The sequence below is a fragment of the Sardina pilchardus genome, chromosome 6 (assembly GCF_963854185.1).
Source record: "Sardina pilchardus chromosome 6, fSarPil1.1, whole genome shotgun sequence".
NCBI lineage: Eukaryota > Metazoa > Chordata > Actinopteri > Clupeiformes > Clupeidae > Sardina > Sardina pilchardus.
This window is the reverse complement of record NC_084999.1, coordinates 12,193,661-12,217,285: the sequence shown is the minus strand read 5'-3', so window position 1 is coordinate 12,217,285 and position 23,625 is coordinate 12,193,661. Positions and strand designations below refer to the sequence as shown.

Below are 23,625 nucleotides of genomic sequence, written 5' to 3'. Positions count from 1 at the left end.
TGGTTGGTTTGTTTGTTTGTTTGTTTGTTTGTTTGTTTGTGAAAGCTTTGATTAAGTCAAGATGTAAGGATTATGGATCTGGCCCAGCTGTAACACATGATATTCTGTCTGTGTACACAGCCAGATCCAGTTAGTCACTCATAGCATTCGTGAGAGTGTGTGTGTGTGTGTGTGTGTGTGTGTGTGTGTATGTAAGCGTGTGCGTACGTGCGTGTGTGTGCGTGTGTGTATGTACGCGTGTGTGTGTGTGTGTGTTTGTGTGTGTGTGTGTGTGCGCACGCACGCGTCTGTGCGTGCGTGAGTGAGTGACTGCGTGCCTACAGAGAGAAGAGTGAGTGTTGGGGGAGGGGGGTGGGGATTAAAGGACGTGGTACCAAATGAAAGCCTCGAGTACAGAGCCTTGCTTCTCTTTTTACTTCCAGATAACCATGACCTCCCCTTGGCCCACCAAGGTGACCACCGTCCTTCCGAAACCAACTCTTGTCTGAAGGCTCCCTGCGCGTTTTCCCCGGGAATTTTTATGCTGACCGAATGGCTAATTAAGGGCCGCCTCAGAAGAGCGCGCTTCATCACCTCACCTCTGACCCCACCTCTGTGGATGCCCCTGACCATTAAAGTGCCTCGCGCACCGGCGCCGGCGTGAGAGCGGCAAACTTCGCATTCGGCGTTCGATTGCTTAGATTCCATTCTTTCGTTTCGCCCTTGCCTTTCGCGCGCTGCTGTCGCGTCGATTACAATACAGGTCTATTTTGGTCAGCACACTGCACAATAAAATCCATCGTTTATCGACTGCTTGTCAGTTGAAGTGCTTGACACCGGTGTGCAGGGGAAAGTGACAGAGTGTTTTGCACACTTATCACGGTGGTGGTGGTGTGGCAGGCAGAGCTTTGATCCCCCACGGGAGAGGAGACAGAGGCACACACACACACACACACACACTCTCACACTCACTCAAACACAGACTTTTTAGCCCACCACAAGTTCCTCTGCATGAGTCCTCAGGGTTGAAATATATGTGAATATCAAGGTTTCAGGGACACGAGAAATGTTCAAGGATCACGGCCGAACTTCTTCCTTCCTCTGCAGTGTCAGTGTGTTCACATTAATCTGTCTAGCTCCAGCTTGTCATCATCATAATCTTATGTTGGCTCGCGCTTTTATGTAATTCTGCTCTTCATTTTTGTTCCAGTGATGGATGTTTCAAGTGATGGCTGTGAGCCATAGCCGCCTGCCCATCTTTCTCTGCACTTCCCTCAGTCACACCCTCCATGTGACTTTGGCGCTCACTCCTTCACTGTCATTGACCTGCCAAGCCTGCATGCTTTTCTTTGTGACACAGTGCGGAGAAAGAAGAGGTGATGGAGGTGGAGTGTGTGTGTGTGTGTGTGTGTGCCCGTGTGAGAGAGTTAGAGAGAGAGTGTGTGTGTGTCTGTGCCTGTGAGAGAGTTAGAGAGAGAAAGAGAGAGATGTGTGTGTATGTGGGTGTGAAAAAGCAGCCACCCATCTCGCCATCAAACCACACACACACACACACACACCTGCACCTGTTTTGTACCACCGCATCAATCATTGCTTCACCTGCTGCCTGCCGATTAGACCCATCGTCTGACTAGACTGGACAGTGGACACACACACACACACACATACACATTAAAAGAGGTAGAGCTTTTCCCACTAATATATTTATAAACATATTTTGAGGCATATGACCTTGCTTTAGTGGCTTGATTGATTCATGTTCTGTTGAAGGGAACTGCTCATCAAACTATAGAGCCACAAAGTTTTTCTCCAAACTTTGATTCAAAAAGAATTCCCAGAGGTACAGTATATTCTCGACTGATATTTCCTTACATGAGCAATGTCAGGACATCGCCATTTTCTGATAAAGTAACACAATGGCCATGGATCTATGTAACTCTGCACCTTAATCTACACAATGGCGTAAAGAATACGCACAGACAGGAATATCAACATCCACGAAACCCTCAGAGAGGGAGGAGTCGACTATTTTCCAAACACACATACCCAGGAGGGAGATATATTTACAAGTTAATCAAGATGAGTGAACAGGCACCAATGAGAAACAGTAATGACATGATCTCTTGATTAGTGGATAATTGAGAGCTGATTGTATCTGATGATTACATACTACAAGGAGTGTCCCTATAGAGTACAAAGTCATGTGGGCTGAAACCTGATTGTTTTCCTCTGAAGGTGAGGACGAGGAAATTAGAGGGGTCGATGCTGTTGTTTTACCTGACCATATCATCCCTGTGATCTATGCATCTTCACTAGTCTGACTATCACCATACTAAGCTCAGTCTTTCAGATTGAACATTAGTACTGTATGGGCAGTCTGCGCTTTATTTCTACTACACGAGAGGCAGCGATCCGATGCATCTTTTGGATTAAGCTAGTTTGTGATTGGAGCCAAACAGAGGAGATAGATGTGCAGGTTTCCAGCCTCAGGTCAGGCAGGGTTCACCCAGCCTACATCTTCACTATACATGTCTGGGATATGCCATTTCAGGCAGTCTATTCTTTTTATCCAGCGGTGGTGGTGTGTGTGTGTGTATGTGCTCGGAGTTCTTCTGATCTGGAACTTTCTATGAAATGTGACTAAAGCAAAGCACTTTGCTATCAGCTTGATTGATTACTTTCTAATTGCATTCATTCACGGTTATCCAAGCATTACATATCTCTCTGTACTTTTCTGACATTTATTTCCCAGTGCATTTTCAGCACATTCAAAAAGCATCGCAACACAGACTGATAAGTCAATTACAATTGATCAAAATCATTTAATGGTTGGCAAACAGCTTTTCATTGTCCTTTGTTATTGTTCTTCAGTGCATTAAAGCAAGATGGCAATAATTTCAGATTGTGTTGTTTCATGGCAACATTAACAAGGATAATTAAAGGAAAAAATTGCAAATGGCACCCATGATGGGGTTTTAAAGCAGCTCAAATCATAGCTGAGAGGATGCTGAAATGGGAGATACTGCCCAAGCTTATCCTCTTCTCATTTTCATTTAATCCCGTAAAATTTGGAATATTGCAGAAAAACAAAGTTTGGCAAATACCGGTAATAACAACTTATGCATGTGAAATATCCATTGACTACTACCATTAATGGTGCTTCTGTATCCCCAATCAGACCATTACGCTTGTGATCTGTCCTATTTCAACGCTGTTCATGCAAATATTCATTTGAGGCTAATCACAGGTTCAATTAGGCGAGCAGAAAACAGTCTGATTTAACCCTTTTGATTTTCTTAAATATAGAACGCAAAGAACAAGAATACAAACATAGAATGTCCCTGTATAGAATATGCAGTGGGTGGCATCTTGCAACCCCACAGAGTCAGCATGAAAGAAACTGTCACGTTCGGAAGTTCCGAGGACCTCCGGCACCTTCTCTCATCCTCACAGTAAGACCTACCGTGGGCTGGAATAAATCCTTCATCGAAATGCCATCTGAACTTTGACCCCCTTAAGCTGTGACAGCCCCGCCAGGATATGTGCCATAAAGAACCTTCAAAGGCTCTCTGTATCTTTTGTTGAGGTGCAAGCCTCTGAACCACCGGGAGAAATAAAAAAGAGGAATCATCAGCAACCGAGAGGCCTGCTGTGAGTCAGTGTACCCAATCACTGGTTAACACTTCAATATGTCTGGTAAAGGCTGGTAAACATTTTCTTATAAATGTCAAAGTTTTGTATTTGCACATCGGCTGCTCCAACAACAACAACAAAAGAAAATATGATAAGCACAGTCTAGCAGTGGACAGGAGTACTCAAAGATGGTACAAGATAAGTAAACACGGATCTCAGGTAGGAGATTGATTATGACTTCACTTCCTCAACTTCAAAAGGCGAAGAGAACTTATTGACATGGAAAGCTATTGTATGAGAGATTGGAGAGATGCCCATCACCATCACCCATACTCCACAGCTTTAATGACATCTAGTTCCGCCTACTTCATCACAGAGAAGAAATCATACAGTATTTGCAAAACTAAAAACAACTTTTTTGGGCCTAAAATAACAATGGAGTGTACAGTAGACCAGCGGTTGAAACTATTACACCATTGCTTGACCCGACTCTTGAAGACTGACAGTTCTTAACAGCTGTGTTAAAAAGTACGGCATTCATTCATTCACTCACACACACACACACACACACACACACAAACACACACACACACACACACACACACACACACACACACATACACCAGTAAGGGTGAACTCATTCACACTTAGTCAGCGATTAAATGCCATGAATTTTTTGCAACACAAATATACACTGAGAACTGTCCAAGAATCGTATCCAAATTCCACTGTTTTTGTTTTGCATTGGATGAGCAAACCAGAAGTCTATCAGCCTGTGTTGTGCATTCACATTCAAGCCATGTATTTGCTGGTGCCAGGGTGTAGAATTAATGGGGTGTCACCGCCTGATGTTTCTGGAAAATAGAGTCAGATCAGCACAAAGATTTTTTTTTTTCCTTCAAATTTCTGTAAGCTAAGCAGAAAGACCAGAAAGTCCAGTGAAACAAAGTTGTCTAACTCTTTATGCTGTTAACGATGATGTGGATTCTTCACCATGCAGAGTGCTGTCTTCAGTAATAAACCAGATAGTTTTATGGGATTACTCATTACTGATCCTCATCATTCACTTATGGCGAAGTAGGTGATCAAGATAATGCGGAGGCATTGCTCAGATCCACATTCAAGAAGCAGACATACAAGGAAAAGCTTTCTTGTTCTGTTATTCTGCGTGACCTTATACGCGCCGAGATATCGGGAAAACACAATTCCATTTGTGCTGCAAATTGAGTCTACGAAGATGTTGATAATACTTGTTAATCCATTTGTTTACAAACACGATGCATCAGTTGTTTTGTTCATAAATGCCCCCGGCATAATGGATGGACCAGTGTGAGCTGATGACTTTACACCGTGGGTGTGTTTCATATTCTCCGACGCCCCCCCCATCCCCCCCCCCCCCCCCCCACCCCACCTGTGCACTCCACCACTCGTCTGGAGAGACAACAGGCTGTCGAGCTTGTTTACACCCTCAGTGTCAACCCTGTTTGTTTATCATCACTACAGAGGGGCCGGACACAAAGTATCAGAGCTACATATGCACAGTAAATAGTACACATTGTCATATATGAACCCCATCTGTGTGACACATAAAGTGTGTGTCCCTGCACCCCCCCATGTTGTTGTTGTTGTTCCTGTCAATAGAGTTGTCTTGCACATATTTGACCGCTACAATAATCTTTGTAGTCCAGGCAATAGTGTTAAAAATATCATCTTAAAAAGTGAAGTCCACTCCAAAAACGATGTGAATAAGGATCCACATTCTACAGAGAAAATGTGATAATTTCAGTTGGTCCATTCATCAACCTGTCTTGGGCTTACCTGATCAAATTCAAAGGCACATACTGAATGATTAAGCAGAAGAATACTTTAAATAATTGTATGCAGTGTTCCACAGATTGCTCAGAAATGCATCTTTTATCAGCATTTCTATTGAATAATTGCTCAAGTTATATTACTCATAGTAGGACTAAGCTTTGGCACAGGTGTCCAGAAAGTGAAAATTATATTTGTAACAAAAAAAATGAAAGTTTTTGCAAAGAACATGTCATTATGATTTCACTTGTGATTAATCAAGATATCTGCATGTGTATAAAAATCCAGAACTGAAATTGCACAAACAAACTGGAACCGGAAAACACAATAGCCAAATCATTAATCCCATGCTGCAGAGTGTCCACCAGGATGTGCTATGTCATTCACAAACTGTCTAGACTTCAAATGGTAAAACAAACAACCAACAAACAAAACGACAAGCAACCAAAATACTTGCTTTGAATCTTGGCAAAGGCACAGGTGTAAAGAGCCTGGACTGGGCACTGTGATTCATGGCAGACAGGCTCTAATGACATCACAGTAGCTGGCGGACTGGGGGCCGTCTGCCTGCCAGCCAGCTTACCTGTGGGGTGAGAGGGTGAGAGGCTGTGACACAGCTAAGCTCCATTTGTCGTAGACAGATCATCATTAAAAACATATGGTCCGCCATCACCACCCAGACAAAACAACAACTTAGCGGCAGACAGCTACACGAGCCCGCAAGTCAAAATAAGTGGATGAAAAGACAACGAACTCAGACAAAGATGACATAAACAGCCTAACATAAACAGCTTATTTATCAACATACATCTAAATTCACACAGTGAACCTATCTTAATGTCTCGCATGACAGTGGACAGTGGAAGTGAAACTGGGATTGGTTGAACTCAAGACTGATTAGAGTAGTCTTTCCTTTAGACATTCAGCACTTTTCTCTTTGTTGAAGCCTGAAGCAGAGTTCTTGTCACTCTATTACTCATGAGCCCCATCCGTAATGGGTTACCTGCGTGCTGCCATGATAGGCCCCATTGAGTGATTCGTGGAGCCTCTTGTATGAAACCTTCCCTTCGTGCAACGTCTGATTGCTTGATGGCTCTACTGCCAGTAGGCTCGTCTCCCTGACAGCCTTACAGAAGAGGTGATTAGGCCAAGACACATCTCCCAAGACAGGCTTGAGTCAAATCTTCATTTCTCAAGCTGATAGACAGCAGAGGAAAGAGAAAAGCTATGCTCTAGGCAGGGTCAGCAACAAGAGAAACACTCTACCTCTGATATATTTTCTTTCTTTCTTTCTTTCTTTCTCTCACTCTTTTTGCAGATATATTTTCTTTTTCTTTCTTTCACTCTTTTTGCAGAAAAGCTAATTTTACAATAAAGGTAAGATCCAGGTATTGGATCCAGTGTGATTAGCGCTACTTGCTATGTAGGAACCACAAAACACTGTGAACATGATCCATATTTGTTAGATGAAGGGAATATACCCTTACAAGGCATTGCTACTGTTTTCACAGCAAAACCTATTCTGTCTAATCTACATCCGAAATTTGTCTGAAAGCTTTCGACTTTGCGCAGGAGTTCACAAGGTGACATAGAGGAAGTAACATAATATGTGATGCTAAGTGATGCTGAAGTAACTGCTATACACACTCTGAGAAGATTAGCATAGCTGTTTAAAATGAATTTGTTTTTAATAGTCATTAGCAGGACACATTTGTTGAAACCGGAACATGGAGGGGCATTGAATGCTATTCTCGGAGAAAAAGATTTTATGTCTCCTCTGGGGTGTGATATGTCAAGTGCCTATACACTGCCACTGCCAGCCTAAATCTTGCAAGCTCAGTTTTCCCTACAAGACCTCATATGACAAGCTGACTAAATCCATCTCCAGTGTAATTCTGGAGGAAGACTGTTATTGATGCCCCTGACCAAACCTTGTGCCTCCAGCACAAGAGTAGGCTACATTATAAAGATTTGTGGAATTGCGAGGCCAGCGAGCCCAGTCCAACCTTACTGTCATCCCTAAGGTGATCCATTCTCGTGGCTAAACGGTTATGTCCACCAGCTTAATTACAGAATATTCTTCGTACTCTCAGCAATGTTGTGAGGATCCTCACGGTCTTGTCCCTACAGTCACCGCAGAATATCACGGTTTTGTACTTATAGCGCAGCATACTTTTTCCTAATACTTTTGGACTCCAACTCATTGGCAGAGAATATATTCATTGTATTTTTTTTCTCTTCCAGAGTCCAGTCACAGAGATTCCTCTGGGATAAATGTGAAAGAGATAAACCATCTTCTGCATAAATTTACCTGAAAAGGAGAGTGGTGACTCTACAGTATTGATTTATGTGTCTGCACAGGAACCAAAATTAAGTTTATTGAGTAGCCTTCCGATTCTTTTAAATTTATCCGCACACTTATTTTATCCTCTAAGGACTGTGATGTGCAGGTTGACAGGATGGAACAATTACCATCATTATCACACAGCTTTCAGAGATTCAAGTGAAGGGGATCCAATGGGACACATAATGGTAAATGTACCCAAGTGTGTGTTTCAGAAACCCTAAATATGACCGACTCTGTGCAGGTCTAACACACTTCCATCTCAGGGACCTGAAAAACAACCACCAGAGGGTTCGACTGATTAGCTTTTAACCTTCTCATTTGGTCCACCCTTGAAAGTTTGACAAAGTTTCCCTTTTACATTCCAAGATTTTTTAATCCACTTATGAGTTTTAGCTCTGAGAAGCTCCCGAGGGCCACAAATCTTCAGTGGTGAGGCTGTGAGTGTGAGTGGAGAGAGAGTCGGGGAGAGAGGGAGTGGGGGGGGGGGGGGGGGGGGTGCTACATGGGAGCTTTACTGTGGTACTGTATTGGGCATGATGACCAAAGGCATTTAAGAAAAAAAAAACATTTAAAAAATCTGGAGAAAAATCACATAACATATAGCTTAATAACCTTGCTGTCAGTGTTGTTCTCATGAAGGAAAAATACACACACACACACACACACACACACACACGCACACACATGCACGCATGCACGCACGCACGCACACATGCACACACACAGTGTGTGTGTGTGTGTGTGTGTGTGTGTGTGAGACAGAGAAAGTGAGAGATTTCTTATACTGCTTGAATTTCATATGATTGATTGATTGAACGATACACACTGAATCCTCTGTGTGTGTGTGTGTGTGTGTGTGTGTGTGTGACAGTGAGAGAGATTTTACCGTGCTTGAACACACTTGAATGATATGATTGATTGAATGGCTCACACTGAATTAATATCTTATAGTTTAGCTCTGACAGTAGCAAATGTCTCTGGATGAGTTGGCAGTTTCAGTACAACCCTACCCTGAATACCCCATTCTTTAGGTCACACTGAATGTCAAGACATGGTCCTGTTTAGGTTTTCAAAAATATGGATAGAGAAAGAAAATGTCGCAAGTAAAATTTTGTTTTCTTGTCTATGTTGACTAAATTTGGTCCCTTGAGACAGTGAGCTCATTCAAATGCCTGTCACGTCCCTGTGCACCCCAGCGCGTATTTACGTGAGCCTGCGCTACCTGCGGCACAAGGCGACGGAGGTGAGCTGCGCTCTTGGCTCCGCTTCCTTACACTAGGGAAGGGCGGTGCTGGGAGATCAGACCGATAGTGCACGGTTAAATACAGAGACCGACAGATCAAAGCGGCTCAGTCACAACAGAACATCATCAAGTGCAGCTTCTAGCGACTACTTGCCTGTCAGTACGCACGTTGCTAACATGGCAAACGCATACCTGCAGGGAGTTGAGATCTCCGCTTCACAGTTCCTGGATATCTTTCATCATTATGACAACGACGGTAATTTTTGTCCCATGTTGTTTTGGAGTTTCTCAAAAGTGGAGATGACTGTGTGAAAATGCTGTGGGGCTAACACCTGATGAGGGAACATGTTATTCCACCCGATTCAGACCGATCCTAAAGTTTGTAAAGCAGCTGCTAAATTATTTATCATTTTTGTTAACATTCACTCGGCAATAGATGTCAAATCCTACAAACAGTGACTCTTGAGGAAATCACAGAGTGAGCAGCGAAAGACGCGGGCAAACGATGTAGTGAGCATCCGGACCAGTAATGGATTGATTGATGTTCCTGAAAATGACCCAGGCTAAATGAATTTACCACAGCCCACCTGTCTAAATTTAATCTAAAAAGAAATTATTATTGCCTCCTGTGATTAATTTGGCGATTTACGTCTTTGCAGGTAATGGATATATCGAAGGAAAGGAGTTGCAGAACTTTATTAAAGAACTTCAGCAAGCCCGGAAACAAGCGGGGCTGGTAAGTAAAAGCATCCCGTTGGCTTCAAGTGTTCTCCTTGATTGTATTTAGCGTAATCTACGTAGATATAGCAAAACTGCTGCCGTTTTGTCACTTGTGGTCTGTGTAAATGCCTTTTAATGACCCGACTGTCCGTCTTTGATTAATTCTGAACTATTTGTATGACCGTGCGTAATGGCATGTTCTGTGCGTATGTGCAGAGAAATGCAAATTGTATAGTAGGCTACCATTTCATTCAGAAAGTATGGTTTGTAGGCTACTTGAACAACGAAACGACAGACTTTCTAAGGAAGTTTGTCAAAGACTATGAGCTACTTATGCATGATCAGGATGTGATTACCTGGAATATGATAGATATGTTCATATCTCAACTCAGTGGTGGTTGAAGGTCAGATTATCTTGCGAGTAAACGCATCCTGCAGACTGTGAACCGTGCTTTACAAGAGGTTTACACTTCAACATATGGTCACTGCTGGGGGAGAGAATTGCGCATTATCAGGTCAGTGATTTCATATGCGCATTTATTTGATGGAATTTAGGCTACTAGTTTTTTGGCTAATGATGAATGATGGTCCATCAAGGACCAGCTCTTCACGATTATTGTGGTCTTCTAGCTTACAGTTGTTTGATGTATGAATGACAGTCATTTGCAATAATTTCTATCTTCATTCATATCATTACATAACAGATGTGACAATTGACGGCGAATGGAAAATGCATCTAAAAATCGATCATCTGAAACCAAGCCAGGATTAATTTGCATTGCGTGGACATCATGATTGATTAATGATATAATTAATACAAAACTGCGTGCATACAAAAAAATCTTGCAATGCCCTTTAAAACATCATTCATCTCCTACTGCACATCGAAACTCCCGCCTGCATATCGATAGAGAAATGGGAGATAGGTCAGGGAGGACGATACTTTCATCCTTTGCCATTTTATAATTCGGAGGCTGCACACATTTCTCTCCATCTCTCTGGCATTCTAGAGGCCGGTGTCCAGTTCACATCGTTGCTGTCTGTCTCGCAGAACAGATGCTAAAAAGACCATTGCCATTTTGTATTTGCCAAAGGTTAAATACTCGTTGGGTGCTTTGTGCGAAAGCAATTAACAAGGTTTTCTGAAGTTTGGCAGTAACGCTGTAATCTATAAACAGCACAAATGGAGACTAATAGCACATCTGCCAGACAAAGATGAAAAAAGGCCCCCTAATTAACCTGATGGGGAGAAAACATATTGAGATTTAATTGGAGAAAACGGGTGTAGCCACTGATTAATGGCCACTGCTGCTTTAGTATTCAATACAAATGTCCCTACTACTCCTATGATGGGCTAAACCAGATGAACATCAATCTTGATGTGAATGCCAGTTTAACTCTTAGTGGTCAGGTAGGCTATACCAATCAGCTTCGAGGAGGAAGCCTTCTTGTGTTCACATCCTTCATAAACATAAGGGAAGGCAAACATATTGTAGGCCTAATACTGCTTAACTATTTAAAACATCACAGGGACGAACATTTGCCTGCGGTTCCCATAGACTCAAATGGGATCAATGTCAGTTAATAAAGTTGACAATTTAAAGATGTAATGCAGATAACTTGCTGAATGAAACTCACTCTCCTGTACTACCTAATGCCCCCAGAGTGAGTGATATGACACACATCTGTGTTGATAACTACCCACGAGGCAGAATGAGGAGATGTAGAGGTCAGACCTTCACATTCAGGGCTGGTGTCCCTTTAACCCCAGGACCTTTATGGCCCTTCAGTCCCAGCACAGTGAGACGAGGCCATTTTGATACCCCATGTTTATGTGCAAATCAAAAGATTCATGACATTTCAGTATCTCATTTGTGAGGCTATAGGCTATAGACATTGTTGTTTATGAGTCAACAGCTGTTCTTAGCCATTCATATTGCTTTTATTGATCTATTCAGGAAAGATGGACATGATGTTGGGAGCACGTAACGGGTGGGGTGAGCCAGTGTTCAGATGGCCTTTGGTCATTTCACAAAGCTTTCACAAAATCACGAGGTCACTTGCTGGACATTCCAAGAGGGATGTTCACATTCTGTGTATACTGTAGTAGGCCTATAACACTTATTACTGTAAGCAAGTCACAGCCGTTGATACAGAATGTTGTTTTAGGATGATGTAACATCTATGTCACAGTAGCTCAAACAGCTTTGTGTCTCATACAGAAGTGTCGTTTTGCTCATCAATCAAGAGCCCCATTTAGGGCAAAAGCCTCATTTCATTCCTCTCCGAACAATTCAGTGCCTCCCCAAGATATTGGTCACATGCCTTTCAGCTATTCTCTAAGAACTCATTTCAAAGGTTGTAAATTTGTTCAAAGGCGTCTGGTTAGCAAACCTTTTAGCAGATACTAATTAAATTAAATTCAACAGTGCAGTGAACATTGCACTTCGTGAACACAATAACCACATCTCATAAAACATGTCACACAAAAGCAGTTAATAGGCAAAATAGGCACATATAGTGCAGTTAAACCAGTGGTATGGACTTTGGCAAAATATTTAGTATCTGTTCACCAAAAAAAATGAATCTTCCTTTGGAGGTTAACACAATAACATAATAATCTATTTCATACAAAGAAAATAAGCTGGGCAACTAGACAGATAATTCAGGGTAGAACTAAGATATACTGATCATTGGATTTCAGGTAAAGAAAGGATAAAGGATTCTATAGCTAAGGCCCCAGGCTATTTCACAGTTGTTCACCCAAGCTCTGCAAAGCTTGTTCATAAGCTTTGCGTTCATGCTACCTCTGAACATGGGGATCTTGAGAGTTTTGGAGGCAAGGCTATCCATCAGCTTATAGGGATGGGCTTGGTTGCCGGCAGAATTAACACACAGAGGGTTTGTTCCAAACCTTAGGCTCAGATGTTACGTCATCGTAAAACATTTTTTTTCTAAATCAACATTAAGTACATGCTTTTTCTAAAACGGATAGTTCCGGTCCTTGATTGTGATTGGCTGAATCACGTTCGATGCCGTTGTAAATATCATGATAACCTCACACCTATAAACCACGGCCTCTCGGGGCTTATTGCTTAAATCTACAGCTTCCTGAAATGCTTCCAGTTTAATAGCCACTTGAATATGTACAGTACAGTACAGTACAGTTGATCCCAAAGCATTCAGATGTAATGTAAACAGTACTGCTCTTGTCTTTGTCTCTCAGTGTGTGCCGGACACATGCAGCTTAGTCCTCTTCACTCAGCCAGTCAGGTGTCAAACTCCAGCGCAAACATTTGCATTGTGGAATGTCATGACCTAAGCACAATCTGCCTGTGTACATTATGTTAATGTGTGCATTTGTTTATCTAAAGCAAAATAAACAGGTGTTCAGCCTTGAGCTGATTTTAGATGGAAGGGTGTGAATGAATGGATGGTCCAAAGCCTGCGTATAAGGCACTGTACTGTTATAATTAAGAAATAATTGAATTGAACTTTTGCAAACAAGCGACTTCATCGGCAGGGCTTCTGGATCCTTGCAGTTGAAGGATTGGGTTTCACGGAATACACATTTTACCAGTAACTGATGGTGTCCTTGTCACAGCTTGTGTTTATATATTTAAAAAAACCTTTACTTTGTCATTGCAAACTGTTTCCTGGATTGTGGAAACGGGTGAAAAATGCAGTCTGGCATAATGGAGTCTTTCATGAGCCAGCCCCCAGCCCAGCCGCTGGAAGACGGGCCAGGAGGCGCAGAACAGCTGTGAGGCTGCTTCTGATGCGAACATTAATCAGCCTCTGGGTCGGCCCCACAGTGACTCAGCATCGGCACCACAGTGACTCAGCATACACAGACTCACGTGATCTCGTTTTACACAACTGTATGGGGACCGTACATTAAATATACATTATATGGTACATTACACACAACAGTAACTAACTGTACTACCAGACAATGGAAAAGATGAAAGACATTAAAATGATTAGGCTTGATGCAAGAGGACTTAAGGTGAAAGTCTTAATGGTTTCCATAAAACGTTTCTGTCAAATTTAGGGTTGAGAGAGAAATTCAACTCATTTAGTCTGACATGACTGTCAAGGTTTGGTTCATATTGTCCATTCTGCGGTTCTCAAAAAATCAAAGTAAGCTTCTCTAAGCTGGATATACACCTGTCCAGAACTACACAGGGAGTGGCAATAATCTTCTCCTCTGTACTGTGTGACAACAGTGACAACTTCTTAATCAGCAACATGTCTGCACATGGCATGTCTGTATAGGTTCCCATCTCTGGGTCATACGGTGATGTATCCGAGCACTCCTGACATGCTGAGTGGCAGCATTAGTGCAGTGTGTAGTATTTCCACATGTGACACTGCATGAACCGTCAGACTGTCACAGCGCTTTACTGCAGCGTCACAGATCCGCTTTACATCACCTGCCACTTGACAGCCCTGTTACGCATGCAGAATCACCGGTTGCCTTCTGTAGGCTACATGTTTAGTGGTGATAGGGACGGATTGGTCATCATTCAGACCTCTGCAAGGGCTGCATTTCCCAAAAGCAGACACGATAACATGAGGAAAGTGTCACAATTACAGTCTCTATCTCTACGATAGAAGGCTAGTTGCACAACTCTCTCATGCTCTGCCAACTTTGTATTTGTAATGAGCAATGTTGTGTAGATGATTACAGAAAACACACAGGTTTTTAATTCGAATCAAATAATAGTTTCATATTCAAACAGCTGGCATTTCAATTAAGGCTTATTTCAGTGGTGCGGATGAAGAGTTTCTCACCTTCATCGTCCACTCGTCTGTAATCTCAGAGTTTCCCCGTGGCTGTAATTGAGAGAGAAGCGTCCGATAAATAGCAGTAAACTCTCAGGTGGCCAACGAGCCAAAGAATGCCTTTCAGACAACTTTCACAACAGACTGCCGCAATTGGCTGATAAGCCCAGAGAATGGCTCTGCTTTGAGGCTTTGTCTCTCCTCTGCGCTTCTCCTCACACAGGAACTAACAGACCAGATGAAGGCTTTTGTGGAGGAGTATGAGAAGAACACCGATGGGAAGATAGGCATTGTTGATGTAAGTGTTTTGCATTTACGCTTCATACACAAACTCTTGCCAGCCTGACGTCAGTTGTGGATGTGGACTGAATATCTTTGAAAAGGCATAGTCATCCGTGCCATTCACAGTCATGCCAAGCAGACTCTAGCCCATCCCTATTTCTTTACTTTCACTTTTCTTTCTTGCTCACTGCACACTTTTTTTGATGACTGATTCTTCCATTTTGCATCCTATGACAGGATTGGTAAATCCAATATAGAGATGGACGTTTTTTTTTTTTTACTTTTGGAGTGAGTTTTACAGCATTGTTTTCATGACATGCCTTTAAATAGGACCACAAAACCTCTTCCATCACTTTTCTGACAGAGAGAGAGGGCTATAAGTTGGTCCCAATGGTCCCAAATTCCCGCCATTTAAATTGCATTAACAAATTGTAACAATTAGTAAGAGACAGCATTTATGACATTTGTTTTATGGGAAATGGTTACGAGAAGTGCAGTAACAATTTTGCAGCAAGACAAAAATGTGTACACTGTCAGATGAAAAAAATGGTTCTTAAGTGACAAATGGCTTTCCACAGTCTGTGAAAACAAGTGTAATCTTTCTCTGAGTCATCACCACAACTCACTTGGGGTGCTGTTCTTAACATTTCCCACATTCAAAAACATCAGCAAGAAAAAGGCGCCACATAATCACAGATTAGACCTACCTCCACAGGCGATCCATAACATGAATATGATAATAGCTGTTCAGAGCTGGCTGGGTTTTTTAATCCTGATGCTGGAGAAACTGGCTTACATCTCACTCTGACGGTGCTCCGGGCCTGCTGATTGAACGCCTTTGGGTTGAAAAATCAATTACTGCAGCTGTCGGATGAGGCAGGGCAAGCAAGTCATCTCAGAACCTTAGAGATCTGGCATCTCAGAGAGGACATTTTTATATCCAATCCGGTTAAAACATTGCCTGACATGTCAAATGACAAGCATGCTTTATTATTATTATTATTATTATTATTTAGCTGAGATGGGTTTGAGAAAAGTTTTTAAGTGACATAAAAGTATTCATTAATGGTTGCATTTTGGAAAAGGAGGGTGCATCCATCTCAAATACAGTGGATTTAAGTAATGATGAATATACAGTACTTGTTAGCGTGTGTGTATGTATGATGTATCTACAAACCTAAAGTAGAACTTTTAATTAACCTAAGCAAAATCATATAATCTTTTCAAATCTAGTAAATGATTTCCTGTGCAAAAGAGAAATGAGTGGACAACTGAAAAAGTGATTTGTCCCGAATTTACTGGCCATTGAGGACGGACAGTAGACCAGCCCATGCATGTGGGAAATAATAAAATTATTTACAAGATGTTGATGACTGGAGGGAATAGAATGCTGGTACATTAACTCCCAGTAATTGCATGTCTCACGATGGCTGCCTCTAAATTCTTTCAGTGTAACAGCAGAGGAAATTACTCTGTAGCCTACGTTGTTATGACAAATTGTTTTGTTTACGGTAGAGGATCAGGAGAAAAAATACATAGCAAAAAGTAATAATAACCCATGTCTTTGCAGGAATTTGCAAAAGGGGGCACAAAATTGCAAGTATTTCATGGACAATTTGTGATCCAACATGATTATTCTATCCCATGTAATTGTTATATTGCTTTTCCCCCCATCTTTGTCACAGCTAGTTCAAATATTGCCAACAGAGGAGAACTTTTTACTATTTTTCCGGCAGCAGTTGAGATCCTGTACAGAATTTATGCAGGTATTTTCTTCTTGACCTATAAATGCTCTATTTTTGTGTGTGTGAAGGTGTTGGATATTTGGCCTGTTGTGTTGGCAGTTAACTGAGGAAATGAATCATATTATTGTGTTGGACTGGACATAAACTTGATGATTACACACAATATTATGTGGGGGATGCAGCTCACCACAAATTGTAACATGATGTCCATTGTGTGACCCGCAGGCCTGGAGAAATTACGATGCTGACCACAGTGGCTATATCGAGGCTGATGAACTCAAGGTGGGCTAGATTTGTTCCACAACTCGCCTGGACGAGCAAAAACCTGGTGGCTTTTAGATGACTCATCATCACCAGCGAGTGGTTCTCAGAGTCTTTTGGAGTCCGCCGGTCTATTATACTGTGGAGCAAATTTACATTTTCTCTTGAAGCGTTGAATAGCTTGAATAGTCATTTATGAGTGCAAAATATAAACGCAAACCTTTCTCTTGCTGTCACACTCCTATGCTAGGTGTGTCACTTGTAACCTTTCTGAACTGGCTTTGGAGCCAGAGGAAAGAAATTAAGGTTTGAGTGCAAAGCCCCATGGGTAATTCAGGGGCTAGCCAAGGAAGACGGCTTAACGATGATGTTCATGGGGCTGGACCAACTCCATCTCACTGCTGTAAAGGATTCAGTATAACAGCTGGTTTGGAAATTATGATTTTGTTCGTTTTTCGCCGAACTCTAAGTGCAGCAGGTAGTTAATGTCGCCCGGAAGGCAGAGCAGTTGCTCCAGCACAATGACAGACATATGCATGCCTCACAGGGGCCAAAGGAAACGCCGAGTAAGGAGACTAAAAATAACGCCGGCAATTTAAATTAACGACCCAAAATGAAGCTTTTTGAACAGCTGTCAGATCTTCACTCAGTGATTTGATAATGAAGGCAATCTGTCACAACCGGGCTCCGTCTCCTTGCATGAGGGATTGCACTGATGGGCCTGCAGCTGGTTTAAAAAGGTCACCAGCGAGTCGACCAAACAACCATTAAATGGCAGGAGACATGATTTGCTGCAGTTGCTTTATCAAGAATGTGGTCATGGTCACAATTGTTTGTAGTCACGGTCAGAGTTGCTTCAGTGTCACACTCAAAATTGCTAAAAGAGTTTCTGAATAATCTCAGGATCACTTTTACCAGTAGGACCACTGAATGTTAGCAGCTGGTAATGAATGAAGATGCAAATGATGATGTTTTGATTTGATTGCAGAAACAATTTTGATAAGTCTTCCCTTTTGACTGCTACTACACTCAAATGAGTGATATGACCCCTGCATGAGCCTCATCACAGATCCCAACATCTTCTCTTCAGTAACAATGTGTGTGTGTGTGTGTGTGTGTGTGTGTGTGTGTGTGTGTGTGTGTGTGTGTGTGTGTGTCTGTGTGTGTGTGTCTGTGTGTGTGTGTGTGTCTGTGTCTGTGTCTGTGTGTATGTGTTCTTTTCTCTGCAGAACTTTTTAAAAGATCTGCTTCAGAGAGCTAAGAAGCCATATGATGAGAAGAAACTGGACGAGTACACAATAACCACGGTAAGGCACGCGGCTCAGCTCCCCCAGGTCACTCTTTATATCCACTGACAGGGCCCGATCAATTCCCCTCAATCCTCCGTCCATCTGTCTCAGAGCTGCTACAACTCTTCGACGTGACGGGTCTTTGAAATCACTTTAACGGCCAGTCTCTCATCAGAGCTACCTAAAGGCAGACAAGACAGGCAGGCAGGCCAACAAAAAGCCCTTTTCCATCACTGCTCCTGCAGGGGCTGGACAGAAGCAGGGCAGAGGCCCCTCACTCGCGTGTGCTTTCCTTGTGCATTCAAGACACGGTGGTGGGGTGAAATGATTACAACAGACAGCTCTGAGGATTGAAAATATAGTTACAGGCTGTGCAGCAACAAGGTCCTCAGCCAAGCCGTTATGGCTGACTTGTCAGTATACTCCAAAATTAGGATTTGACGACAAAGAAAAAAAGAGTGCCTGTCTCCGTAATTTTACAGCGGTTAAATATAACTTAAAAGTTGACTTATCACACAACCCACACTACAGGCCTGTGACATATGTGCTGAGTATATTTTAAAAACGAAGGATCATTTTGATCATTTGTTTGTATGACCATATTTGCATTACCAGGTTTGAGAGATACTGTTTTTACTATGTTTCTATTTTAGCTGAAAATATTTGACTCCAACAACGACGGGAAGTTATGTCTCGCTGAAATGGCAAGGTTAGTCTGTCATTTTGACCTATTTCAGTAACTGCATCCATATGTGAGAGCTTAGGCTCCACCAGTATTTAAATGCAGATACATCCTCAAGGTGTTTCTCTCATTGTGCAACAGACTGCTGCCAGATCAAGAGAACTTCTTACTCAAGTTTCAGGTAATTGAAGTGGCCGAAATAAACACTTTTGTCAATACACCAACAAGAAATGACCTTGACTGTTCAGCCTGCTGAAGATTTTGATTTCTCTTTCGTCCCCACAGAATGTGAAGATGGACAGAAAAGAGTTCAACAAGATTTTCGAGTTATACGACAAGGTAATGCCCATTCTTCTTTTCCAGACCTATTAAGACACGAAGAAACAGCTCTCTTGCCTTTCGCAGCACCTACCAATACATTTTGAATCCCTATCGATTGTAGCCTCTCTCAGAAGCCACAGACCGGCACCTACCAATACATTTTGAATCCCTATCGATTGTAGCCTCTCTCAAAAGCCATAGACCAGGCAGTGAACCTTAAGAGATATGTGAGGTGATTGTCCCCTCAGCGCCTCTATTTACCAAACGCTCAGGAGACCCTCATTGGTATGCAGAGGGGAGATCGACCATCAATCGAGATATTACTGCGGCTGTACTGGAGCTTGTGGGGTTGCGGCTTGGCTGTAATATATCGGCGTGTCTCTGACTGAGGGCAATTTCTTTCGCCTCTTAATGACAACGGCCTCTGATGCGTGCAAACAGACAAGGGTTTGGGTCACACGAACGTGACCCTGGCGTGAGCAGTCCCACATAGTCCAGGGTGTCTCTGGCCGGATATGCAGAGAGGCAATTTGGCGAGAGATGGGGCGATATGCTCATTAGCTCAGCTAGAGTGCAGCGCAGGGAGGGATGGAAATGGGCGACTGCCCAGTGCCTCGTTTAACATGCATCTGGTTTTCTTTTGTGGTTGGGGTTTTTTTTTTCCGGTGTTGTTTTTTAATTTTTTTATGGCCATTGTTTTTGTTTTGGCTTCCACTGAGTGTACTGAGTTGCCTTTGTCACATTCTGATTTCATGCATCTTGTGAGTTCCTAATTTGTTTGAATGGTTCCAGGCTGAGATAGCTGCAAATGACTTTGATCTCCTCTGACTGTGTGCTGTTTGTGTGATGATCTATAGACCTCATAGTCTAAGTCCCCAATGAACTGTAGAGCTCATCTGGACATTTTGTGATCATTTTGCATTGTGATCTGCCGACATATATAACGCTGGCAGGATGCATCTGTGGTTTGATTGGCTACTTGCGTTACACATGAGAGCCCTGAAATTCAGCATGTCATTGCTTTGACTCTGCGTGCAGAGCTAATCGTCATGGCCTCTCTGCCTTGTCAAAACCCATATAGAATTTCCCATTTCCAACAGGAGATCAAGGGGAAACCATTATGAAATAGAATATCATCTGGTTTCCTGTTTGTGTGGCACACATCTGTGCTGTTAGCATACTGGTGGCTCAGTCACAATCGTCCCTCCATCTCTCAAGCTTTTGGGTTTTGCATCACTGAGTAAAGTATGTTGTTCTCTGCACTGACTAGGTTGTTTATGCAAAGCTTACAAAAGATATCACAAGCAAAAAAGACTTGAGGAAAAACTTAGCAAGTAAACAAAATCCTCAGGCTGGTAGGCGTTTCCAATTTTCTTCAGATGCACTAGCAAATGTTTTCACAGATGCACTCACTGAGCAGTGAGTGGCAATAATCTAAATTGGCTTCAGAAATGGAGACTCAGAAAAGGCTAGCACACAGCGTGTGATACCCCAAGGGTCTGACTGAGGCAACCAAAGTAAGACTACAAGGGGCCGAGTATAAAGTTACTGTGAGTAAACAAACATCAATGTCCAGTTGAGTTTTGCCAAACGGCTGTGCTCAAGCGTTAGAGATCAGTTGAGAGCAAATTAGAGGAGAACATCAGATTGTCTGTCAGTACTAACTCCTTACCCTTTGAATTCTGCTGTTTCCAGGACAGAAATGGCTACATGGATGAAAATGAGCTTGATGCCTTGCTAAAAGACCTGTGTGAAAAAAATAAAAGGGTAAGTGTGGACCCCTACCCCCTAAACAGGGAAATAACTTGCCTTCTTTTAATCCATATCAACTCCTGAGCAAACAAATGGCACTGAATCATCCCAAAGATGCCGTGCAGTCCGAGTTGAGTGGGTAGAAAATCTCTGGAAGAGACATGTGAACATCAGTCAGTCATTTAATCTCTCCCCCACCCCACCCCCATCACTCACTCAAACACACTCAGACACAGTATATCTGGCCTCAGATCAGATCTCAGGACAGGTTTTACGTAAGCCTTTTGAGTACCAAATTCTACATGCTTGTGAAGGCCATCTTTACAACACAACACTACAACGAAACAAAAAGAGTATGTTAAATGTATGTAAAGGGAAGAAGCAAACCAATTACAGAACAGTGGATGTCAGTTACAAACACAGATTCATTCAAACATCCATGCATTGTTGACAAATGCATGGATGTTGATGTTATCATGCTGCATATAGTTGTAACTGAAGATCCAAAACATTCTCACCTCACCCCAAGTGTCCATTTGAAAAAGCAATATAACAGCTGTGGCGGCACAGGGAATAACAACAAGAAAAAAAAATGTCTTCTCTGTCTGACAGGTGCTGGAAGTTAGCAAAATCCCCACGTACAAGACAGCCATCATGGCCCTATCCGACGGCGGCAAGCTGTACAGAGAGGAGCTGGCACTTGTCCTGTGCGCTGAAGAGGTCTGAGGCAGAGTCCCCTGCCCCCCCTACCCCCAACCATACCTGTCCGGAGCAAGCCCCCCCTCTCATCTGCAGACCCCCCATCCTACCCTCTCCGTTCCAGGCCCCCCGCTGCCCCGCCCCCCCCTCTCCGTTCACTCGTGACGTGTGTGACGGTAGCTACAGCTCTAAGGTGTTTATTTATTTTTGTTGTCTTTTATTTTTCAGGAAAACTGATGTAAATTTTACTGACGCAAAGTGTACTGTACGTAGAGAGGCATCTGATCAAAGACCGGTAGCAAAACTTTTCAACCTGTCGTTTCTATACTGTTTGTACAGCTTTTGTAATGATAAGATTGATACATTAATCAAGGACCTACACCCTGCATTTACCACCCTGTAAACTCCACAACATGGGATCAGGGCACCCTGCTGAACTTGCCTGCAACAAACCAACTACCAAGCAGAACAACGATAACGATTACAGTATAACAATGATAACGTTCCTACTGTAGCCAAAGCAATAACGCGTATTTTAGGGAATGAGCTCTGTTGAACGAACCTGTCAAGAACTAAATCAGCTGGAATTCTTTAAGAGAAGATAATTATGTTTCTTTTGCAGTGCGTATTGGTTGCTGCTGTTTAAAAAGTCGATTAAGGTACTGGTGAAAACTACAGTATAAGCACACGTCTATGACACGCATTTATCCCCTCCGTCCCCTTTGCCCTGTTGGCTAAACCATGTCAGATCAAACTCTTTTGCACTGTAAAGAATGACATGCTCCTCTATGCTAAACACCTGACACACTGTGTAAGAGGTCATTAAACGAAAAGGACACACTACCTAGAGAAAAAAAAAAAAACAAACAGTGGTGTATAGTTGTGTGTTTCTGTCTCCGTTCGACCTTACAAGTCCACAACTAAATTAAATGCCTTCTCTGAACACCCTGGCTTGTGTTACTTGTTTTGGGGTGACTTGTCACATTCCTCACCATATCTACAGAGGATCACCACAGATCTCACACGGCTTTGATTGATGGCACAAAACAAGGCATTACGAAAACACCACTCGAGTTCAAATAAACCAATTTCGAAACTGTGGATGTCGGTTTACTGCTACTTTGCCAGTGGCAGACAAACAGATCTTGTCCTGAGGTTGAGAATGGAGCTGGTCTCTTGCCAGACGAAGTGCTGTCAATGCAGTGCGGGCGGAGAGAGCCCCACGATCTTTATCATATAATTGAGCAGCTGTGGACCCTAAAGTTTTAAGGCAACAGCCCTGCCTTATCTGGGACTCTCCAGGGCGGTGTGTGCTGCATGGAATTAGCTCTCTCAGTGTGTGTGTGTGTGTGTGTGTATGAGAGAGAGAGCGAGCAAGGAGTATGTGTGTATGTATGAGAGAGAGCGAGAGAGAGAGAATGGGTGTGAATGCTGCATCAGACAAGAGAACACAAGTCTTACAGACATCACCCTCTAAATGATTGTGGAGGATGAACACTAATCCTGACAACCTGTGCAAGAAATCTCACCTAAAACACACACAAAAAAAGAAAAATGACAGCATTAAAGTCAAGGCGGCTGCATTATCCTGTCAGCCTACAGCTCTCTGTGTGGTTATCACGCACACGCACACAGCACTTGTGAAGGCCAGGGGGCACGCCGTATTCAACACACAAAGAGGCAGCACCAGTCAAGGCGGCTGCATTGGCCTGCCAGTTAGTCTACAGCTCTCTGTGTGGTTGTTACTGCACTGATGCAAACAGCACTTGTGAAGGGGGTGTGCCATATTCAACACACAAAGACGCAGCACAACTGGCCCAGTGAGTGCAATACAGATAGGTCACTGAACCAATACCAATATAAGTCAGGCGGCTTTGTGTAGAGGTCAAAAGCATACGTCCCCATCTTCTTCCTCCTCCACCCTCGACAAGAGGCAGCACGTCAGTGGGACAAGTGATCACGCACCATCAAGTGGGCCCTGCTCAAAGGTGATGGATGGAAATGAAAACAGACAGGCTGAAGTGGAGCAAGGCGATGCGGTGGAACAGCCTGAGGGGGGGGGGGGGGGGGGG

General features: G+C 42.9%; 1 protein-coding gene across 2 annotated transcripts; it reads left to right on the top strand.

Annotated features, from left to right (window-relative positions):
- The first annotated feature begins 9,055 nt into the window (after window positions 1-9,055).
- calb1 (calbindin 1) lies at window positions 9,056-22,496 on the top strand. Of its 2 annotated transcripts, none has more exons than XM_062538476.1 (11): window positions 9,056-9,270; window positions 9,674-9,750; window positions 14,746-14,820; window positions 16,490-16,570; window positions 16,775-16,831; window positions 18,040-18,117; window positions 18,753-18,808; window positions 18,923-18,962; window positions 19,067-19,120; window positions 20,798-20,869; window positions 21,467-22,496. In XM_062538476.1, the coding sequence occupies exons 1-11, from the start codon at window positions 9,192-9,194 to the stop codon at window positions 21,578-21,580; spliced, it is 783 nt and encodes a 260-aa protein (XP_062394460.1). In that variant the 5' UTR covers window positions 9,056-9,191; the 3' UTR covers window positions 21,581-22,496. The 2 variants fall into 2 exon arrangements, with proteins under 2 accessions (XP_062394460.1, XP_062394459.1); XM_062538475.1 differs by having other exon boundaries at window positions 19,040-19,120.
- The last annotated feature ends 1,129 nt before the right edge of the window (window positions 22,497-23,625 follow it).

Excerpts from the sequence above, each read along its gene's own strand:
- calb1 (XM_062538475.1), top strand. The coding sequence starts at position 9,192 with ATGGCAAACGCATACCTGCAGGGAGTTGAGATCTCCGCTTCACAGTTC. Across the intron at positions 18,118-18,752 it reads ACGAGTACACAATAACCACG|CTGAAAATATTTGACTCCAA; the intron begins GTAAGGCACGCG and ends TTTCTATTTTAG. Across the intron at positions 19,121-20,797 it reads TTTTCGAGTTATACGACAAG|GACAGAAATGGCTACATGGA; the intron begins GTAATGCCCATT and ends TGCTGTTTCCAG.